The 23,217-nt window shown below is 40.1% G+C and overlaps 1 protein-coding gene across 1 annotated transcript; it reads left to right on the top strand.

Annotated features, from left to right (window-relative positions):
- Positions 1 to 4,718: 4,718 nt before the first annotated feature.
- On the top strand, positions 4,719 to 22,316 carry tgm1l1 (transglutaminase 1 like 1). The gene is made up of 14 exons (XM_062404944.1): positions 4,719 to 4,872; positions 8,908 to 9,188; positions 9,334 to 9,525; positions 11,678 to 11,929; positions 14,848 to 14,966; positions 15,346 to 15,453; positions 16,478 to 16,655; positions 17,228 to 17,366; positions 18,706 to 18,898; positions 19,214 to 19,367; positions 19,544 to 19,828; positions 20,499 to 20,659; positions 20,769 to 20,905; positions 21,019 to 22,316. The coding sequence occupies exons 2-14, from the start codon at positions 8,909 to 8,911 to the stop codon at positions 21,161 to 21,163; spliced, it is 2,343 nt and encodes a 780-aa protein (XP_062260928.1). The 5' UTR covers positions 4,719 to 4,872; position 8,908; the 3' UTR covers positions 21,164 to 22,316.
- The last annotated feature ends 901 nt before the right edge of the window (positions 22,317 to 23,217 follow it).

The raw sequence follows: 23,217 nt of genomic DNA, 5'->3' as shown, positions 1-23,217 counted from the left end.
TTTTAGAATGTGCAATGAATGATAATGAACAGTAAAAAGGAACTGGAAGGGCACTCTGACAGCACATTCCTCCACCACGGCTGATTGGCCACTTTATCACCATATGCATAATACACGTATGGAGATCAGATTCATATTCTGTATCACTTACACAGACATTTTCTGCAAACTGCTTGCAATTCCACCTATTCATATGCATATTAGCACGCTACATATAACTGATTTATTCATGAAGCTCTTTAAGTTATGATCATATAGATGTTAAAAAAAGGGAAGTTAAAGAAAACACCTTATTCTACCCCCTTGATCAAATCCACTCGAAAATGGAATGTGTTCTTCTTTGGCTCACACACCACCCTTCAGTTTACTTTTGTTTCAAACTCACAACACAATGTTTAGGACCAGGGTACTTCCTCTGTAAAGGGACCTACCCTTGGTTTCAGTTATGTATACTGTATATATGGGTGTGTTATTTACCGGAACAGTGATGAGTCAATTTGAAGTGTGTTTGTGATCGGATTAGAAACCCAGGACCTGTAATATGTTCCATGGGTTAACAGGAAGACCAGAGGTAAGAGGGATTTCTTCACATGGTCCACGGCTGTATTCACATTCAAATGGTTTTCAATTGAGTTGAATGAGTTTGGCATCGTAACTTTAGGGTTGACAATGTTGTCTATGAGTTCTCTACTTTAGTCTTGATCAAATGATCTAAAAACTTTGGGATTGGTTGTGAAGGAACATGGAGCTATGGTGCTATACTCAAACTTATTCTTATGCACACGATTGCATGGTGCTCAAGTGTAGTAAATGCAACAACATAAACAAACCACAAACCACCATTTTTTTTACAGACAATGTAGAAGAAAAGAGCAGAAAACTGTGGAAAGTGTAACGTGGTCTGTCCATCTATACTCCTGTTGGCAGAGCTCCTGTTGGCTTTGTCTGTTTGTCTCCTGAGCAACTGCAGTGCATGAAATCCTCCGCCGCACAGCGAATTGTGAGTGAATAGAGCAGCAGCTGATTTAGACTTTTGCGAGACGCATTTCATCACACTGATGTTGCGCAAGTTCTTGTTGTCACAGACTTATGAATCATTCAGATCAAACACTGCACCTAAATAATATGGAATGAGGAATTCTTTGTAATTAGCATGAAACATTAAAAAAAATTGTATCTCATCTCTCTAACGGTCTCTGGTTGCCTGTCAAGATGTTTGTGTGAAACAGGGTTAGAGGTCCTATTCCTCATAAAGGCATGGAAACAATGGGCTATTGCAAAATACTTTAACATCTGATATCACTGACCTTTATATTCAAATACCCCAAATTTATATTCAAATGTCAGACTGTATATGTAGATAGAGACATATATATATATGTTTTCAGACATGACCTCCAGGTTAAATCTGGAGAATTGGCTGCAGACTTCACCCTCAGTTTGCTTTTCACACATGCATAAAACAACGGGAGGTTTCCTGATCAGACACGTTCACAACAGCATCAAATCCTCTTCATTATTCAGGCCAGAGGTGGAGCAGCTGGGTGCAGCAGGCAGAGACAGTAGGTGACGTATTAACTCCGCTGCCGAGATCAGTTCCTATCACTATAAACTCTCTAGACATCTCTAGACATTTTTCTCAGTGTGTTCTACGTGTGTGTCACCGCTTTTTCACAAGCAGTTATATTTTTTCTTTTAGTTTCTTTGATTTTTGCATTTGTCACGTGTAAGAAGCATTATCAGCCTTCTACAAGGGTCCCGGGAGAGAAAGTCTGCAGAAACTACACTTACACGTTTCATTTGGACTTTTGCGCTCACGCATGAATCTCCTCCAGAGAAAAAATCGGAGGAACTTCTGAGTTCTGTGCATGTCTGAAAGCAGTTTATGTTAATCTAAGAAAAACTGTAGTGGTATAAAAGCATAAAAACATAGACATTCGGAAGAGGTAAATGAATAAGCATATTTCCCAAAACAACAAACGCATTGCTTTAACACAACACAAGCCATCTATATGTGAGGTTTTCATCCAGGGTATTATTTGTTCATTGCCATTAAGAATGTACAACCCGTTGTACAGCGTTGTGTGCTATGTGTTGTACATTTTTTATTCTTGTGTAACAGACAATGCCTGGAGAACTTGAGTTATAGTTTAACAATGAAGTGTCAATAGAGCACATTCCAAAGATTATCTCCCTGACTCACCTTAGCACATGGACAATAACCATCAGTACATGCAGAGAAAAATCAATGCTCATACCAGTACTAGATATTATCTACATACCATGAATCTCATTCTTTGATGGTATTTTTCACTTATATAATAAAAGGGTGCTTTCCCCATCATTTGACTGTGTCTCTCACAGTCAGGAAGTTTCCTTTGGCCTGCTGCTGGCCGGTTTCCCATGTACAGTGTGAGAGCCAGGACTTGGGCCCATCTGTTACACTCAGATACTCGGTGAACCAGAGTCACCTTTATGTTTCCTCTCACGCCCACCGCTTTGCAGAAGCTGCAAATGTTGTCCATGTCATTTATCACACTGGTGTCAAGCCAGCAGAACCAACGATGAGCAGGAAACAAAAATCTAATGTATGGCTTATGCAAGATTCTTGTAAGACTCATCTTTACAAATGACAGTGAAGCAAAAATGATGAATCAGTTGCTCTTGGTCGCCTTATTACTCACAGTTTTTTTTCCCCCCAACAGTAGGCGCATTATGACGTAATAGCAGAAAAAGCACAAGTTTAGACTGGTATGCCGAGTGAGCACGTACAACAGATGAACCCTGGAGTAAGGACAGCCGGATGGGATTTAATAATGTTTCACATTCGTAGCTACACAGGAGCTGTTTCTGTTAAAACTCGAACTGAAGATAAAGGATAAGAGACTGAACTAAAGGACTGATTTGCAGTAGGGCTTTTGGGTCATTACCTTTAGTTGTGTCCTTGTTGCGATGCTTTTTGCTGTCTGTTTTCTGTTGTATTTTCACACTGCAGTAGTAAAGATTAACTACTGGCCTTGACTAACTGTTGGACTTCCTGTATGGCCTGCTCTGTGGCAGATGATACAAAATCCTAATGTTTCCTCTCTCGGGTTGACTGCTGAATGGCTTACAGCCATCAAGCACTCAAAACACGACTAGACATATCCAATACAAGTGCAGTCAACTCTGTGTTCCTTGTTTGAATTATGATATATAACACAGTTAGTTGTTTGCCATACTTGCAGTGTTGCTCTAGATGACAATTTGTTGGTCTTGACAGAAATATCTCAACAGCTATTGGATTGACTGGAATTTTGCGCCGTTGAATTTCTCATCCGTTGATTCAACAATCTAAATTTGTAGTTTGTAATAAACAAATATCCATCTGTTTTAGCGTCTTTGTGTTAAGTTCTAATAAGGAATGAGGTGTTGAACGTTTTGGAAAACGTGCATTCTGACATTGACGTACTTCACATTTCTTTAAACATGTATTGACAGGTAAACTTGAATATAAATGTTCAGTGTGACTGAGATCCTACACTGCTCTATGGTAACCATACCACGCAAGAGCAGTGATTAAGAGAGGAAGGCAGACTTAGACATGAATGAAGGCTTCAGTTTGCCCCAGTCATCATCAGCCCTCATCGGCTATGTCATCCTCATGATTCCCTGCCCACCACAAAGCGGAAAATCAACCGCAGTCATTCACAATCAGTGAGAGCAGAAGGGTGTGGATTCCATGAGACAGATTACCTGTAAGAAACATTGAATCACGCTGTAGTTGGACTGGAATCAACAGCGTGTACAGTCTTGATCCAACCCTATTCTAAATATTATGGTTTGATCATTTTAGCCTTGGTTTAAACTTAGGATGTGGCTTTAGTGGACAAGAGGTCAAGAAGGGTTCATCCTCTGTGGTTTGCCATGTGACCAGCAGAGGGGAACTGACAGTGAGTGTGCAGGGGAAGTTAAATGTCTTGCAATGTGTTGCACAGTGAGTCCAACAACATGGAGGGGAATTCCTATGAGGTTTGAGCTTGAATCAATCAGTCGCCCCTTTTTTGGTGTAATTTCAGTGTTTATGTATGTTTCATAAATGCACAATATTCTATACGGTAATGAAAGTAACTTTGAAATTCTAAATTAGCATGTATAATCTATTCAAGTTTATAGGCAAAAAAAGTTTCTAATATATGCTACAATGTTTGTAGCATACATTGGGAGTACTGGTTGTTTCTACTTTATTAACTAACCTTAACCCTAACCCTCCTTTTTTTAAAGGTGAGGATGCATATGATAAGGTTATGATAATAAATGTATCGGTCTGATGTGGTACAGTTTAGTTTGAGATTGGTGTGGTTTATAGTTTGTGTCTGTTCTATGGTGAGTATTAGAGGTATTCATTTATTTATATATCATTTATGACGTTTTATTTATTATTATTAATTTTATCGTCACATTAACATTCACAATATTCAAGCATTACAGTCTACTTCCTGCACTCCACTTTCTGTCCCACTCCCTTCCTGCATTGGAAACGTTTGGCTGAACATTGCGTAACAAACTCTATATCCTCAGTGTGTGTATGTGTGTACGTGTGTCTGTGTGTATGTGGTGGTGGGGGGGGGGGGGGCGGGACGTGTGTGGTTGGTTATAATTCAATACGTGCGCTCTTTTACGCAGCGCGCCCCCGTTGCCAGGACCTCCTGGTGGGAGTGGGGGAACTCGAGCCGTGCGGAGCAGGGTGGGGCGCACTGGGCTGAGCTGGGAGTAGAGAGGGGTGTGTCCGGGGCATATAAGTATTCAGATCCGAGAACAGAGCGAGTGAAGAAGAAAAAAGTATTCATCCGCCGAAGGAACATTTCGAAGAGGAGAATCCACGAAGAGAAAGTAAGTCACTGCTACTTTAAGAGTTTCTTATTTCAAAGACCTAACGGTTTCCTTATTTAGTCCAGAGAGTCTATTGAAGCCGTGATGGTTCGTCCACAGAGAGAGAGGGGGGGGGGGGGGGGGGGTCATGTTTAAAAAAGTAGACATGTCAAATATATATATTACACGGTGGAACTTATTGTCTTATTCACTGGTTGTTTTCTTGCCTTTTGTTGAACTTGAGCATCATCAAGTGTCTGTCAGCTCTAAATAAAAGCTGAACTTTTTCTGTTGTCACAAACTGCAACAACAATCCAATTAATGACCTCACTTGGCTCAGTTAATAACAAGTGAGGCCTTTCTGTCCTCTCACAAATGTTGTTTACTATTATACCTGCGTATAAAGCATCTCCCCATGTTCATTGAAATAAACAACAAGTGAAAGTGGTTTCATGTGTTCAGCCTGGTTGGTCGTGGGCCAACCAACTGCAGCTGATCATTCCCCTTCTCTCAGAGATAAATCTGGAGGATATGACCACAATTATATGAAGATAAAAATTAGTTGATATTGATATACAGATTATCACAATAAGTGTTACACAATTATTTCTGTTAATTTTGAAGATTTGGATTTCTGCACCTGGGTTAGGTTTATGAGCAGAGGATGACAATCACTTGCTAAACAGCTAAACATGAAAAAACAAAGACAACTGATAGGACAGGGGTCAATCAGATTTCCATTGGGGTCCAAACCCTGCGTTTGCCCTATGCAGATCAATAGTGTGCTATACGTCCTCACTGTGCTCGCACAATAGTTATACATTGAAATATATTGAACTTTTTTGCTTGGGATAAGTTATTTTCTGATAATAATTGATAAGGTTTAATGGCCAAGCCATACTTAGAAACATTGATGGATGAGGAATTTACAGGATTTCAACTTTTTCTTAAGACATTCTACGCAAAACAATTTTTTACCAAATGCTTTTTTCCGCTTTTTTGAGTTAAATCAACTAATCAGTGTTACATGGGGACAACATCACCTGACATACGAGCCTGACATCACTTATCTCAGAGGTCAGTGGGTGTACCAGGCGTGAGAGCATGCCAATCCAAACTGACTGTTGAAAAAGTGCAGAGCTGCAGAAGGAGATAGGACACATGCAGCACACATGATGTACACTGCAGGGTGGTGATGGGCAAACCAAGAAAGAGATGAAGAAGTAACACTTAATTTCAAGCTTGGCTGATGGCTGTATTATAAACCCATTTAAGTTTGTGCATTAAAGCGTGAGGGAAGAGCAGCGCTGCCCAAAAAAAAAAGAGGGTTGTGGCTTTTCATGGTTTTATGGGGTTGAGTGGGTGACTAATTGGCTAATTTATAGGCCACCTAAGGCAGCAGGGAGATATCTTGCCTTGTTGTAAAGCCTGTGAAGACACAAACAATGTGCCAAACAGCATGAAAAGCTGTTATGTTTGAAAAGCATCAGTGTTGCTGTATTTTTTAAACAATTATGTTTTTAGTTTTTCGCAAATATTGAGTCCCTTATTGTCTTATTGAATTTTACTGTATGTTAAAGAATAATGTGATTCTGTAAACAGATTTATGTTACTACAAAATGTGTAATATCTGGACCACACACACACAGGTTTGGAAAGTTGTCCTAATTAGAACTTTGCATTTACTTCCATTCATCATGGACAGCCAAAAAAAACCTTACCTCTAAACTAAACCGATTTACTACACAGTAGGCCCATGTGGAAGAAAAAACTAATTGGGGATTTCGAACACAAAGTCGTAATTCTAGAAAAAATCCTACTTTTACACAACTAAAGTCTAAATATTGTGAGAGAAAAAAATGTTTTTACTTGGGAATAAAGTCACAATATTACATGACAAAGTTTAAAATTTAAGTTAAGATATAGTTTATACTTACAAAAACTGAGTCATAATTGTAAAAAAAAATAATTTTTTTAGTAAGTAAAAGGATAACAAGGATAACTCATGCTCACTGAAGTTTGACTCTTTCAGGCTCCAGTAAAACTTGAACTTGAATCATCATCCAGATGTGAAGATTCTTCTTGAAATGTCGTAATTATTTTTCGTCAACAACAAGTCAAGACAAGCCAAGGATCTTTGACTGAGATAATCACAAACATACCATCATACTAACTAACTTGCTTTCTACAGCTGATTGATGTATTAGTGATTATCTCAGTCAAAGAACCTTTTCGGTTAGAAAATAAATCTTCTGTTCACTTCTGTGTGACATTGACGACCCATTCTATTAAAAAGTTGTCTTTCTTTTGTGGGAATCTTCCAGTCTTCAAACTGTAGAGTGCTACAAAATGGAATGTTTTACAGGAGTAGCATCGGCATCTAATGGGAGGCAGAGCTCAGTGAAGGGTGTTGTGAAAAATGCGAATAGTAACCCCATAAACCAAACATTGTTTATATGTGTTTGCCTTACAATGCTCCATTTCTCCTGACTACGTGCATTATTGCAGCTCAGTGTTTTACAAGAATCCACAAAACTCAGACGCTGCTTTAAAGTTTGATTAAAATAAATTGTATTTTGCTTGCAGTGCTCAGCCTTGAGAGTTTAACGCAATGGACAAGTTGCAGATGTTGAGATTAAAGAGCGAAAGGAGGGGGGGAATGGGAAAGGCCTGCTCCATCTGCCTTCCATTTATGTAAACAGTTTTTGTTTTGGCTTCACTGCATGACATTTAACCCTGCGTTTAGAGGCTCATATATTTCTTTAATATGTTTGTTTGTTTGACAGGGGCAGTGAAGACGGGCAGGAAATGCAGGAAAGAAAGTAGGGGAATACATGCATTAAATAGTTGAGCAGATTTGAACCAGGAACTCAGGGCTCAGGGAATTTGGGGTATGTGGTATGCACCCTAATCATTTGGATATTAGGACGCCCTAGGACAGGCTTATCTTTAATGTGACAAATGATCTAATTCCCGAGTGATCCCACCCTCACCATATGAGAGGGAGAAACATGGCAGTGTGATAGATGATCATATGATCCATGGTACACCTACACCCACATGCACGGAAAGCACATTACGCCCCAACAGCTGGGGTGAGGCAGATAGAATCCAGTTCCTTGCAGGAGGCGTGTTGGATTGTTCACGGAGTGTAGCTGACAAGGATAAAGGCTAAATACCCCAGAATGCTTTGGGAAAGCCTAACGACCGAGGAGAGCGCACGTCTGGAACGTGGTAATTGTGGAAAAAAGTGACAGAGAAAGTATAATGGGTGTTTTCCTGATGGAGAGATGAAAGAATTGAAGAGATGTTTTTTGTTATGGATACAGAGTTCGCTGGAATGAAATTCCATACCGTCTCTATAACCTCGAACCTCTACAATGGCTTGTGTTGTCCATGTTCTGTCCGCTGCACCTACAATGTTGATGAGCTGCTTCAACGTTTTCTCAACCAATGCCCTGTTTCAGATGTGTTTGGTCTAATTTTTCAGCTTTTGTGCCAACAAAGTTGAGACGAATGAAATTGTATTATTGGTCCTCTCACTATAAAAGGACAACCATTGCATCCAAAAACATAATCCACTTCAATCTGGATATTTCTCATAACACAGAATCGCAATTAGCAATTCTCCAGAGGCTGTTCTTTGGTAGAAAGTAGTTCCAAGGAAAACCTACTCCTTCTGCATGATAAATACTGCTTGGGGTAGGCGATAAAACATGTTATTGTAATTTCCACTAGCTAAGCTTGCAAGAGCCAGCTACACTTTGATAAAATGCAACTGATACAACCCATCTTCTCCCAATGGCCGTCTCGCCAAAGCTACACCCCCATGATTGTGAAATTGTAGAAACCGACTCTTCTGTGTCTCAATCGCTAATTTGTGGCATTCATCTCTGATTCAGCCAATCATTTCATTTGATCCAAAAAAACAAATTGCCAACCATATCTTTAAGTTGCAAAACAAAAAATTGTCCTAAGAGTGGGATGATTCAATCATCTTCTCTGGGTAATACATTTTTTTTAGACAATTCAAGCATTCTTTTATTTGTCCCCTAGAATGCCAAGCGAGCGTTTGACAGTCAGGGGCGAGTCGGAGGTAGGGCGCTTCCCCGGAGCAAGCCCGCCCACCAGGGTGGAGTTCAGCATTCAGAAAGAGGGGGAGAAGAAACAGGAAGATGGATCCTGTCGCCGATGGTTCAGGAAGATGTGTCCGTGCTGCTGTAAGCGCCAGAACAGCACCTCCTATGATATCACAGACAAGGTTGAATTGGTCAAACCTCCAGCCCCAGAGCCCGCCAAGCCAAAGCCTGAGAATGGAGAATCAAAGGAGATGGAAGGTAGCGTGACTTTTTGGATAAGCTTGTAATGACCATAGGCTTAGATCAAATCTCTAAATGTTTTTATATTATGCACATTTGATAATCCAGATAGCAGCAGCAATACAGGCAGGATCTAAACCTGATGTGAAATGTTCTCTTTCAGAAATAAAGCTGTCGGTGCGTTCTGTTGACCAACTGAGCTCCAAGACCGGCCAGAACAGACAGGAGCACCACACGGACTTGTATCACGGCGACGAGCTGATCATCCGCAGAGGACAGACCTTCCAGATTGAGCTGGAGCTCAACAGGCCCTTCAATGCTGAAACTGACAAAATGCATCTGGATCTGAAAACAGGTATGAGATGAAAACTGCTTCAAATTCACCAAACCTTAAAGGTCCAGTGTGCACGATTTAGGTGAAAGGGATCTATTTACAGAAATATAATATAAAATAATCCAAGTGTTGTTTTCACCAGTGTGTTTCATCTAAATTATACAAATTGTTGTTTTATTAACACTAGAATGGACCTTTATATTTAAATACTTTATGTTTACATCGGGGGGGGGGGGGGGGGGTCCTCACTATGGAGGCCGCCATGTTTCTTGTAGTAGCCCGGCCTGGACAAACTAAACACCCTTTGAGTTTTTATGGGTTCTCTTTCATGTTTGGAATGGGAGAGTGAGGTGAGGGGTGTTCAGCTGCATCATGCAACTTCACTACTTTAAGTCACTAAATGTTACACACTGCACCTTTAATAATGAAAATGACTAAATGCAGCTGATTGATGAACAATTAGAAGTGTCCGTTTTCTTTAAACCAAAAAATTTGGGCGTGGATGTTGGACATATAGTTGGTACCCTCCTCGTAGCATTGTAGTATATTTTAAACTTGACCAGACCAACCTATGGTTCAGTTCAAAAACACATTGCCTCATCAAGTTAACAGTGTTAAATAAAAAGAAAGATGAAATCTACTCAAATTTATGTGGAGTTCATCTGACTTTTTTTTGACAGATTAAGATTACCAGTCCATGAAGAAAAAGCTAATGTAAATGTTTACAATTGGTGGACTGCCCCTTTAAGCAGTATTTATTGCAAACCCATGTTAAATGTGAACGAACGAACCCCTGACTCAAAACAGAGCCTGGGAAATGTGGTCAAAATTCTGTGCATACCGATCACATTTAAATAGATCAGCAGTTCAGACGTACGCCGCAAGTTTTGGATTCCACCACCCAGCCGAGTGCTTACACTCTGGCCACAGAACACCTCCCTCTGGTATTTACAGGCCTCACACTGCTACGACCGGCTGAAGAATAAAAGGCTATTACATCACCAGGGAGAAATGATTATCAGTCAGCGGCAGCCTAGATTATTACATGCTCGAGAGGAGAATAACTATCAACCACATTCAACATCCACTCATTACCTGTGAACTAACGTTTGCATTATCATCGTCCCTTGGTAAATTTGTAGAAGAAAAGAAAAACGATCATGTCTCTTTACATGTTTCTACACAACACAACATGTTTCTTTAATTGATTTCCTTTTGAATAAGTCCTCAGTGGTGAGAAAGGAAGAAGGGGGTCTTGACTGGGGTCAGCTGGGGAACAATGAGATCCTGGTAAACTCCATACTCAAATAAAACAGCAAATAGCTCAGAGCAGAGCTTCCGATAAGGCTTCATAGCTGCTGGGATAGAAGGGACTTTATGATGAACTTAATTGAAAGTTGGTTCAGCTGTTTTGGAGTTTTCCTCAACAAAACATCGGGTCACGTACACAGGAACATCAACGTTAGTCCCCTCAAGATAAATCTGTCAGAAATGTGCTGGACTATCTGAAGGGAGGTGTGTCTTATGCAGAACTAGATGTCTTCCAGACCCAGAGTCCGAGGAGAGTGCACAGCTGGAAATGTGATTCATATGTGGTTTACAGTTTGGTAGGATTTTCAACCACTGTGAGGAGTCAAACACAGATAATAAAACATTGGGTTTGTCCCCCAGCCAGAAGGACTTTATTAAAACATAAAGTCCTTCTACTTCCATAGCTGCTGTATAACTTGAGTTCATCCAAATTCAAAGCTAACAGAGAATGACAAAACAACTTTAATGTTGGACTCACTGGGAAACAAAGTGTGATTCAAATATTATATTTCACTATATTTGATTGTCTTGTCTTCCTCTTTCTGACTATTTGTTGCGGTAAATGGTTATAGTCTTTATGCTAAGCTCAGCAACAGTCTCCTGGCTGTTCAGATTTAATGGACGGATACAAGAGTGCTATCGATCTTCTCACGTATTTCTTTGTGAAAAACGATATATTTGCAATAACAAAAATTAAACTCGTATTTGCATTTGCATTATTTTAAAAGAAGTACATTTTACAGTAGGCTGCCATCTAAAGTCACAACGTAGAAACCATTACAATAGAGAACATAATAACATGTTTCTTTATGTTTCTTCCATCATGGTGCACTCTGATTCAAGTATCCCCTCTCTGGTGTAGGTCCCCTGCCCATGGTGTCCAAAGGCACCCACATCATCATTCCTCTGGTGGATCACCTGGAGGATGAACGCTGGGAGGCAAAGATCGTAGAAGCGAACAGCACCAAGGTCAAGTTGTCCGTCAACTCTCCAGCCAGCGCTGTTATTGGCCTCTACAGGCTCAGCGTGGTGACCTGCTCTATAAAGGGAGAGGCCGCAACTACCTACAATGCCAACAAGAACATCGTCATGCTCTTCAATCCTTGGTGTGAAGGTAAGGAAACACATTGAAGAAAATAAGACGGTTAATGGTAAAAGGCAGATGGTGTTACATAACCTGTCTGGAATAAATAACACCCTAACATTAGCTTTTGAGGCCTTATAGCTTTAAATGAAAATCTATAATTTTGCTGGCAGAAAAACTGCTGAGCAGCCAGCAAAGATGTTCCCAGAAAATAGCTGTCGTGTAACAGCATCATCCTTCAGATGGCAAGTACTGGCACAATATACTGTAGATGTGTGTACAGCTCCGAATCTATGAGAGGAGTCCTGATATAATGTTACACATGGGTGAAAAAGGCCAACTTGATCCGTGTTGCTGTCAGTCAAATAGCTACAGCGTGATCCTGTAACTATGGGAGTTATGTAACCCCACTGGCTACAGCTCAAGACAGCTGGTAAACGTGGTTGTGCTGTTACAGCTCCACCCTGAATTGTGTATAACTAAAACATCTGTGTGAGTAAGATGAAACATCATTTTTGACATTATTACAGATAATACACACTGAGCTACCTTTGTGGTTAAAGTTCATTTGATTATTTTGGCCAATTGAGGGCAGCAAAAACAAACTGAATATAATATTATAGCCTTTTAAATCGATATGATAACATCTTACCAAACTGCCAGTTAATTCAAACCAGCAGTACATTTTTTTTCATTCATTTGGAGCTTCTCTGGCATTCTGAGGAGTGTTAGTCATATATTTGTTCTTCTTTTAGCTCTGGGATCAATTGATGAGGGCAAGACACATCTACAAGAGCAAATAAACATGATTTCAGTCATTGGCTTGGTGTTCAGACTGTTGTTGCACTATAAAATAGCATTGTAAGTAGGTGTCAATGATTACTTTTCAAACATGGCGCTTCATACCACATTTACCAATTTCCAACTAGTAAATACAGTTTACCTCAAGTCTAAATCTTAATTTTTGCGACTGGGAAGATGTTTCTCAAAGTTTTGACAGATTTGATTTGCAGTAACAATTAAAGAAGTGGCCCAAAGATGTTAACAATTGACATAGTGCTTTGTTGAAAAAGTATTATTGCATTATTAGTGTTATTACTCCAAGTAGGTATGTCACTCCAGTATTGTGGCCATTGACTATGTTATTTTGAAAGAATTTGCTCAATATGATGGTTTTTGCAGTGTTTGTGTCTCTGTATTTCAATATTTGAGAGTAAATTTATTTAGACAGCTGGATCCTTTAGCAGAGAGTCAGAAGCAGTGGCTGAAGTTTTCCGATGACAGGAACGTGGTATTGACACCTTCCAGATATGATGGCATACTTTTTTAGCTAGCCTCCCTGAGGTTGAGCGGCTTACTGTTGAGTGATAATTGAAACTTCATTCTTGTTAAACTATTTCATTCGCATTAGTAAGCCTTACAAAGCAAGTTTTATCTATTTCTAATAGAAAATATTGACTATAACCATTTTAAACGCCATGATGAGTTGTGTTTATAGACCATGTAGCTCCTTACATAAAATAAGTGTATTATGCACTCAGATATCATTTTCTTTATCTGGGAATAGTATTTTTCCCCGGTTCTCAATTAATTGTATTTAACAAATAAATAAAGGTCAGACTTTTTTTTTAATAATGTATTGGGCAGTTACTATTTTCTTATTAATTTAAATAAAAGCATTAGGAAATGCTATCCATTGTTTATTCTCCCGACTCTCTTTCAGTTTGCTGAGCACTGCAAACTATACCCACAGGAAATTTAGCAGAAAAGCAGTGAATTTGCGACACAGCTAACAAAAAAAAATGTGGACCTGGATTTGATTAAAAGATGGTCTTTTATTATGGGGTTGCTGCTTTTGGCAGGACTCCCAATCTCCTCTTCCCTTTTTCAATCTCCTATTCCCGAGACCAATTTCTCCCTCAAGCTCATAAAAGTCAAAATCGTACAATGACTGTATAAAATGCCAGGGGGCAAGCTCAGAGTAATCCCACAGCTGGTGACAACCTGTCCTCTCCCTCGCTTTTACTGACTCCATGTGTATTTCCTTCCTTTATATGCCTCGCCCACTCTGTCCCACTCCCTTCTTGCTATCTGCTGATCCAATGCCCCGTTTCTCAGCCTCCTCCTCATTCTTCATCCTGTGGTGGGTGTGGGTGTTTCGTCATACATTCCACGATGTTCTGAGAAGAAATGAAAACCACAGTCATCCTAGCTGCCAGATAAAGTTAACTTCACCTCCCTCTGATCTCTCCTTTAGAATTCTCAAGACTCTCTGCTACGCTCCACTCTCTCTCCCTCATCTCCCTCCCAAGCATAACATCCCTTCTTTCTCTGTCGTCCCTCATGACCTCTTCCTTTCACTTTGGACTGTGGGCTTTTTTCACCTGCATCCTGAATGCTCTGCTACTTTAACTGCTTCTCTCTGCTGTGTTCCTTTTTCGCGACCCGCCAATAACCACTGTGGAATCAGCAGGAGATAATGAGATGGAAAAAAGAAAGACTGTGATTGTGAAACTCATGTCAGGGGTGCACGCCCAAGTCTGAGGCGCTGATGTCACTCAAAACAGACTACTTCCCATAAATGAGTGTGGGCCCCATTTCAGGGTCGAAGGTTTCTTTGTGTTTCTTAACCATTTCCTGGTCCAGGAGACTCTTGGGGACACGATTTGTGAACATTCTTTCGGGGTTTAGTCACTGAAGAGGTGAACAAGGCGAGGATTGTTGGACATTTTTTAGCAGACAGGAAATAAGCCAAAGTCTTCACTAGAGTCCATATCATTCAAATAAACCCATATAGTTCTACTGAAATAAGAATAATTAAAAGATATGCCAATGTAGAATCTTACAGAAAACACACACACACACAAATCTAAAACACTGTATTGTCATAATTGTTTTGATTATGATAAATGATCATACACAGATATATAACTGTCATGTGTTTCCAGAGGATACAGTGTTCCTGGATGATGAGGAGGAGAGGAAGGAGTATGTGCTGAATGACACTGGGAGGATCTACTACGGCACAGAGCAACAGATTGGGGCCCGGACATGGAACTTTGGACAGGTAGGCACTATCACCACACTCAGCCCGTCTGTCCCTATACCGAAGTTGTTAATCTTTAAAACAGTTTTTGATTTTGTTTTACTTAAAAAAAAAAGCTCAGCTGGGAGGTATGCTGTCTGGCTGATAGGATCAAACATATCAGGCTCCAGCTACTCGGGCAATCTTGGATAAGCTAATTGCTGGTTTTGGTCTTTTTATGGGATTTATGGATAAGTAAATATAGAAATATTAAATATTGAACATCACCTGCATGAAAGTCCTTGTTATCAATTGAGTTTTTTTATCTTTTAATGTGTAAATGTTAAAATAATGATCAACTCCCATCTAAATGAACTATTTTCTTTATTACTAATTTGTGTGGGGTTTCTCTTCACTATAGTTTCATGAAGGAATCCTGGATGCGTGTCTGTTCATCCTGGAGAAGAGTGAAATGCCTCCGTCTGGTCGAGGGGATTCTGTCAATGTGGTCAGGGTCATATCTGCCTTGGTAAGACACTTACATGGACAGACTGCTAAATACATTAATACAAAATAAAAATGTATATTCATGTATTTGACACACATATAACACACGTACGCATACTGCATATTATCTAATTCAGTAACAGTCAAAGTAGTAAAAAGTCAAGGAAATCTCCACTAACTTTACCCTTCAAAGGCCATTTATAGGCCTAGAGCAGTGCAATGTGCACATATTAAAGAAGTTATATACAGTATTCTGTAGTTTGAAGTCTTTTCCATTTGGTTTTGTCTGAAGTATTCATACTTTTTTTTTTTATGTAAAAGATCTGTTGGTGTGGAGTTAAAGAGACGTTAAATTACTAAACCTCTGTGGAAAGCACAGCTCTTCTTTGCTTGAGGCTCGAGGCCTGAGGCTACATTAGCTGCTAAAAGCATAAGACACCCGATTCTCAAGTTGAGCAGTTGAGTAACATTTTGGGTAAAGTAGTCTCAATCTTCAAAAGGAAGAAGAATATCTAGAATAAAAAAGAGACAGAAGTGTTATCGCTGGTTTCAGACAAACTTCCAGTGTTTACAGTGTATTTTACTATTAAATTAGCTACACGCTAAATGCACATGTGTCTTGCACTTTAGATCAGTTGTTTAAAACGTTTGCACTTTAAGGACCCCTCAACTGATATGAATTAGACCACAGACGCCGATTTGAAAAGATTTGTGCTTTTGGATGTTTTACTAGAGGAAGTGTATGAAATTCAGAACCCAAATAGTCACTCATTTTATTAACGTGTTACTTATAGACCACACTCCAGGTTGAGAACCCGTGCAGCAGACGAAGTGCAATGCTAAATCAGTAAATTACTTCTAAATACATGAAAAATATATCTTTCACTATCACATTAAATGTAACATTATTATATCTTAAATTTTAAGGATTGACTATCTCACTGTCTTTAATTTTAGCTACAGCCCAAATAATTTTCACCGTCCTGTTTTGAAAACAGGATGATGGCAGTCAGATGTTATTGATTGAGTCTCCACCCTCTTTCCAGATTAACGCTCAGGACGACTATGGGGTTCTGGTCGGGAACTGGTCTGGGAACTACTCCGACGGAGTCTCTCCCTCGGCGTGGAGCAGCAGCGTGGAGATCCTGAGGAAGTACCACTCCTCCAGCGGCACGCCTGTGTCATATGGACAATGCTGGGTCTTTTCTGGGGTCACCACAACAGGTGAGCATGTGAAATGAATCATGTGATGGTGTTTTTATAGAGAGGCGGGAGCTTAGTGGGTGGTGGCGGAAGGCATGTGGAGCGATTGTATTTGGGTGTATGAATGTGTGTGAAATACCACAGAGAATACCAGTTGTATCTCCCAGTGTTCCCATGAGTTTGACTCACAGTGTCTAAATGAATCGTACTCCTGTCTTCCTGTGTATCAGGCTCCGTTAATCAGATCTCACTACTCTGAAACAGAACGTGTTATTAAATCAGTGCTTGCAGGATTCCTCACATGATAGCACAACTGCATCGATGCTCCTGATAGCAGGACATAGCTCATGTCCACCATAAATACCTTGCATTGGCATTCCTGTCATACCTCCCACTTTTATCACAGATAGAGCCACATGTGTTTGTTTTCATTCATGCAGGTTTATCGGCTTTCTCTGCAACCAGGCAGATGCCATCTTTGTAGAGATGTGCCGAGTGATTGCTCACATCTTTTGCATCTGGGAACATAATTTGACTATTGAATGAGTTTTAATTATTGTAAATGTTACTCATGTGTCTGTCTTTGCTTCCAGTGTTGCGGTGTCTTGGAATACCAGCCCGCAGTGTGACCAACTTCCAGTCCGCCCACGATACTGACGTGTCCCTCACCACAGATGTGTATTTCGATGAGGATGCGGAGCCGATCGACCACCTCAATAGTGATTCCGTCTGGTAAGATGTGTATCTTTACATTGACAGTAACACCCTGCGTGGAAAATGGCTCTCTGCTAAATCCATACCTTTGGAATGCACCTTATATTTAGATCTGCTCCGAACGCAGTCCCCTAACTTGACTTGACCCTGAGACGTTGTGTACTTACAATTATCTGCAGCTCCTTTCCGACTCAAGAGGCTGAACTGATATATCCATCTCCCATATGTGTAGTACAGTCCTTAGATTGATGGGTACCATTTCTTGTCCCTCTATAGCTAGGAAGCAAAAGTACACCAGGGACATGTTGCTCCATACACGGAGCAGTGTTAGCCAACTCCATCTGAATCAATGATTTAGGTTGAATTTCATTAAATCCATACTAGCTGATAGGGCTGGGCAATAAAAAATTCTCTAATTATCACAATATAATTTTCATGAACAACAATATACCATAAGTCCAATTTATATTGGTATATTGATAATTCATTGTTGACATATAATTGATCTACCTCAGATTGGTTTTGCTGTTTATCAAATGCAAACATTTGAATATTGTGACATTTATCTTGATCATTTTCGAAATTGACTGATATGAAATGTTTTATTTAGGTATAATTGTGGCCATATCGTCCAGGCCTACAACAACCCATAATGCTCTTTTTTGAAATTACACTTAATCTGTAATTGCTCTGTAAATGCTTGACACAGATTTTGCCCGCTATACTTAAATGCCCATGGACACTTAAATAATGCAAATCTGAAATGAAGCTTCCGAAAAGTATAATTGAAGAACATGCCGTGTAATATTCAAGAAACAGATTACTGGGAAATATGCTGATTTAATAAGCTGTTCTTCCTGAGCTTTAGATAAGAAGAATGATTTCAGTTAATACAAAACTAATTACGAGACTGTTGGACCCATTTTATTACTTTATCCTTATATTTTACTTATCTCCTTTAGTATTTCATTATTATGTCCATATCATTTGATCTGTCTTTAGTTCCTGTCTTTGCTGTATCCTCATTTCATACTTATGAGATTTACGATAACGCTCCCTCACTTCCTGTCAATTTTGTCTTGCTGTGTTCGTGGATGGGGTGAGTGAAGGGACGGAGGATGTTGTTTTTATGCTGTTGTTCTGTAAAACACTTTGTGTTACATTGTATGAAAAGTGCTATACAAACGAGGGCAGACGATTGATCTGAATCTGAAATGGGTGGCACACAGCAGGCTGGTGTAGATCATCCTCTTCTTACTTTTAGTAAATCAGCTAAAGAGCATATTTCCCAAAGTGTCACTCTGTTCCTCTTAAAACAACCTCACATGGAAAACCTCTCATTTCCATCTTCGCTCAGGAATTTCCACGTATGGAACGACTGCTGGATGGCCCGACCAGACCTGCCTCCTGGCCATGGAGGCTGGCAGGCTGTTGACTCCACTCCACAGGAAACAAGTCAGGGCACCTTCCGCTGTGGCCCCGCATCTGTCAACGCCATCCGTTCCGGCCAAGTCTACCTCAAACATGACACGCCTTTTGTGTTCGCTGAGGTGAGTGTTATGAATTGGCAAGTGGTACAGGAATCTTGTTTTATTCACCACCATATAAATAACAACGTGTTGCCACAGTAACAGACGGGTGGACAAACTAAATCTCTGGGATTAAGGATATGAAATATTGGTCTTAGACAATAACTATTTCTTGGGGATCCTGATTCTGCCCATTTGATTCAAAAGAGAGTTAACCTCTTAAAGAAAACATAATTTCTTTACAACTGTACAAAAGAATAAAAATAATAAATAAGTGTGACGTATTCTTTGTTTCCTCTTCTCATGACTTTTTTTTCCCCTGTTTTTTCCTATCAGGTCAACAGTGATAAAATCTACTGGAAGAGGAACCTGGATGGCACTTTCGACCAGTTCTACATTGAGAAGAAAGCGGTCGGCCACTGCATCAGCACCAAGGCCGTGGGCTCTGACGATCGGGCGGACATCACACACCTGTACAAACACCAAGAAGGTGCGGAAAAACACGTTTCATTCAGATTGATGTTTCAGAGCGTCGGCAATCATTCCAACATTATTAAAATGTAATGATTTATTAAAACTAGTGTTGCTTTGTTTGGAAGGGCTCTGTGCCAGATCTCTCGCCTCTGTCAATAATTCACTCGGCGTCTCCTCCCTCCACCCAATCAGGTTCAGACGAGGAACGCATCGCTGTGGAGACCGCCAGTCGCTATGGCAGCAAGCCAGAAGTCTACTCCACACCCATGGCTGAGGACGTGGTCGTGGAGGTGAAGATGGAGGGCGAGGGGCCGAGGATGGGCGCAGATGCTAAGCTGAGCATCTTGGTGAAGAACATGAGCTCGCAGCCGCGTCAGACGACCCTGCACAGCCAGGTGGCCGTCATGTACTACACCGGTGTGCTGAAGGGAGCCCTCAAGAAGGAGCAGATACCTGTGGAGCTTTTGCCCAATGAAGGTCAGATTAGTGCCGTAGTCTATACTTTTTTATATTAACAATGTGTCAAACGATTAAGTGTAAAATGCTAATGTTGCTCAATGTGTAGATGAGCAATAGTCTGCAGATTGTCTGATAAACTGCGCAGCTAGTTTTGGCTGCTGCAGTGCAGTCGAAGCACTCAGTTCAACAAGATCTTTTCTGGAGATTTTTGGTAAATCTTGCTTAACAGTGACCTCTGTGGCACCTCTAAGTGACAATGGTGACATGATGTTAAAAGTTAAAAGTAGCACAATTGTTCATGTGTAATGACTTCATTAAACTGAGTCTGTTACACAGCGATAAGTTAGGCAACATTATTCACCGTAAGCTAAGCTGTTGATATCAGACCAAATGAGGCTGAAGCAGGTTTACTTTATTTAGCAAAAGTGTGTTTTTATCATGAGCAAACTTTTTATTTACAAGAGGAAGAAGTTAATCAAAACATTTATATAGATTTATCTCTCTCATTTCAATAGGCTAACTATTGAACTGCTATAAAACATGCCGTTTTTTTAACCTTTGGACAGAGGCTAGCTGTTTCTGATTTCAATGTGAAGATAACTAACTAATCATTTGAAAAACAGTAAAACCTGCATTGTAAAAATATCGAATATTGAGCTGTGCTCATTTTTCGTATCTCTTAACACAGAAAAAATCATTGAGTGGGTGCTGCCCTACCAGCAGTACCAGAACGAGCTGATGGATCAGGCCGCCCTGATGCTGACCCTGTCTGGAAGAGTCAGCGAGACGCAGCAATTGTTGGCCAACCAGACCTCGTTCAGGCTCCGCACCCCTGACCTCAACATCACGGTAGGTCAATTGGCAATTCAGCACAGCATTGCTACAGTAGTGTTATTTCAACCTTCACTCTGTAAAGAGTTTTGTTCAACCCTTTCTGTTGGTAATCTGTGCCTTGCAGCCTTTGGGAGAAGCTGTCGTTGGCAAGGAGATGGCAGCAAAGATCACCTTCACCAACCCCCTGCCACGTACGCTGAAGGACGTGGTGTTCAGGGTGGAAGGCCTGGGTCTACAAAAGGGCCATGAAGTGGTTGTAGGGTAAGAATGTGAGGGGTCGCCCTCTCTTTTTGCATCGCTGTCTCTTACCCTTCAAAATTCTCCTCTACTTTCCTTCTCCAGACTAACCCTTCTCTCCCGTTTGTCCCTCTCAGTGACGTTAGCGGTCACTCCACGGTGACACTGACAGAGCACTTCATCCCCACCCAGCCCGGACCCAGGAAGCTGGTGGCGTCCCTCGACTGCAAACAGCTCACACAAGTGCACGGAGTGGCGGATATCATCGTTCTTGACAAATAAGATGGAGCCTGTAGCCTCACCATCACTCCGACTTATAAACTGAAAGCGTTTGATCATATGAAGTCTGCCAAGTTCCTCTATCTTAAACTATCTTGTGTATTTTAAATAGCAAAATATGAAATCATTATATTTTTAAAACTATGAATAGACACTTAACAACTGTAGCATTATCAGTATTATTTTTTACCTGAAGAAATATAAATTAATTTCTGCCTTGATCTAAAATGTTAAACCTGTGGTAAAGATGTATAGGGCAGGATTTAAGAGCATGCCTAGCCGATGCAGTGCTGCAACTAACAAGCATTCATATATTGAATTAAACTGTTCTAGTTATTAGACTGATTCTAAACTAGTGCATTTCATGACAATGAACGATGTGACAGTGCAGTGAGCTCATCAGTATTGCATGATAATGAAAATGCTGTATGTGTGTCATACATGTATCTTGTCATAAGGTGGAAAAAAATAATCTGTGAAAACTATTTTCAGACAAAATGAACCTCACATGGCTTAAATGAAGGAAGGGTACTGTGAAAGGTTTTGAAAGGAGACGTTTAAATTGGCGTTTTGCAAATTGCACACTGGAATTCCCCACAGTTTCTTTTTCTGTTATATTTGACAGAACATTTTGTGATCAAAGTTCGAAGTTCATTTTTCCAGACTAGTCGACATTGTGTATTTGAAAAGAAAATGAATGAGGAAGGGCCTGGCTGAAGGGTGATTTCAGTCTGAAGATTCATGCAAATTCATAACGCGCCTTTATTTTGAAAAAGTTAGCACACATTAAACCCAAACGTCTCCATTTGCTGTGTGTTGCTTGTGGTTGAACTTGATGAAGAAGATGTTGCTCTGTTATACGTTGTGTGCATGTCTCCACTGTGTGTGTTTAATCATACTGACATCAGCTTTACAGTATTTAGCAATTTACCTACAAGATTGGATTTGCCCCTGCTGTGAATTTGAACAACCGTGTCACAGCAGAGCCCAGAGCGGCCTGAATTCACACAGATGTATTTGTTCTGGTCTGTTTGACTTCAGCACTCAAAGTACAATGTGAAGGAACTATTTGAATAACATGACATTATTTATCTATCTTATTTAGCGGGATTGTTTTCTGTGTCGTTTTGGTAATAAAATTTACACTGAAATGACGGCTCTGACTACTAGTTATTTTCTTTCTGCACACATTCTCACAGACACACCCAGAGTCCTAGTCAGAGGAGGGCGGTGTTGAAATAAGGATATCCACAGATCAAATGTGGGCCTGTTCAATCCCATTCTGTAATCCCACTCGCTTTTTGATAAGAGGAAAGAAAGTGATAATGACTGGTTACCTCATGTGATTCATTTCAACAGGAGTGGACCAATGTGACACACCTTCGCTACATTTCATCAGTTTTTAACATACTGATGTGAAACATATTTATCTTTTGCTCAGAACTTTCAATGCAGTGATTGTATTTTACCTTTGTCCTACATACTGCACTGAGGTTTGTCGTTCTCTTCGCTGACATGATGTGCATATTCATTGCTGTCCTTTGAATACCATATATTTCCAAAACGTCCATGTACCGTGATATCCAAACTGCTTATAGCATGTGACACTCATTACACAACCACTTTACACTAGTTCATGGTTTATTTAGTTTACAGATATACTCAGAGCTCCTTCTTCTCGACATTTACTCTCTCATTGAGCATGTTTTACATGATGGCCATGCCAGATTAAGTAAAATAATGGAATATATAATGTAGTGCACATGCAGTGATGTAAGGATATACTTTTACCTAAGTACTGTACTGAAGGACATTGTAATATAAATGTAAGTACATGTTTATTCCAATTTTATGTTACTTTAAAAACAACTAATAGCAATTATATATTGTTTTAATTCAACTAGCCGACTATGCATATGACCTTTAGATTGATTACAAATGCTATTTTAACTAATGTAATGACAAGGGCTGCGCTGTCTGCGAGTTGAGTTGAGAGTATGTTTACTGGTAAGATATATGTAGCTGAAAATAGTGATATACTTTTATTTGTGCAGCAG

Source organism: Platichthys flesus, chromosome 14 (genome assembly GCF_949316205.1).
Source record: "Platichthys flesus chromosome 14, fPlaFle2.1, whole genome shotgun sequence".
In the NCBI taxonomy this organism is placed as follows: domain Eukaryota; kingdom Metazoa; phylum Chordata; class Actinopteri; order Pleuronectiformes; family Pleuronectidae; genus Platichthys; species Platichthys flesus.
This window is presented reverse-complemented; position numbering and strand designations above follow the sequence as displayed.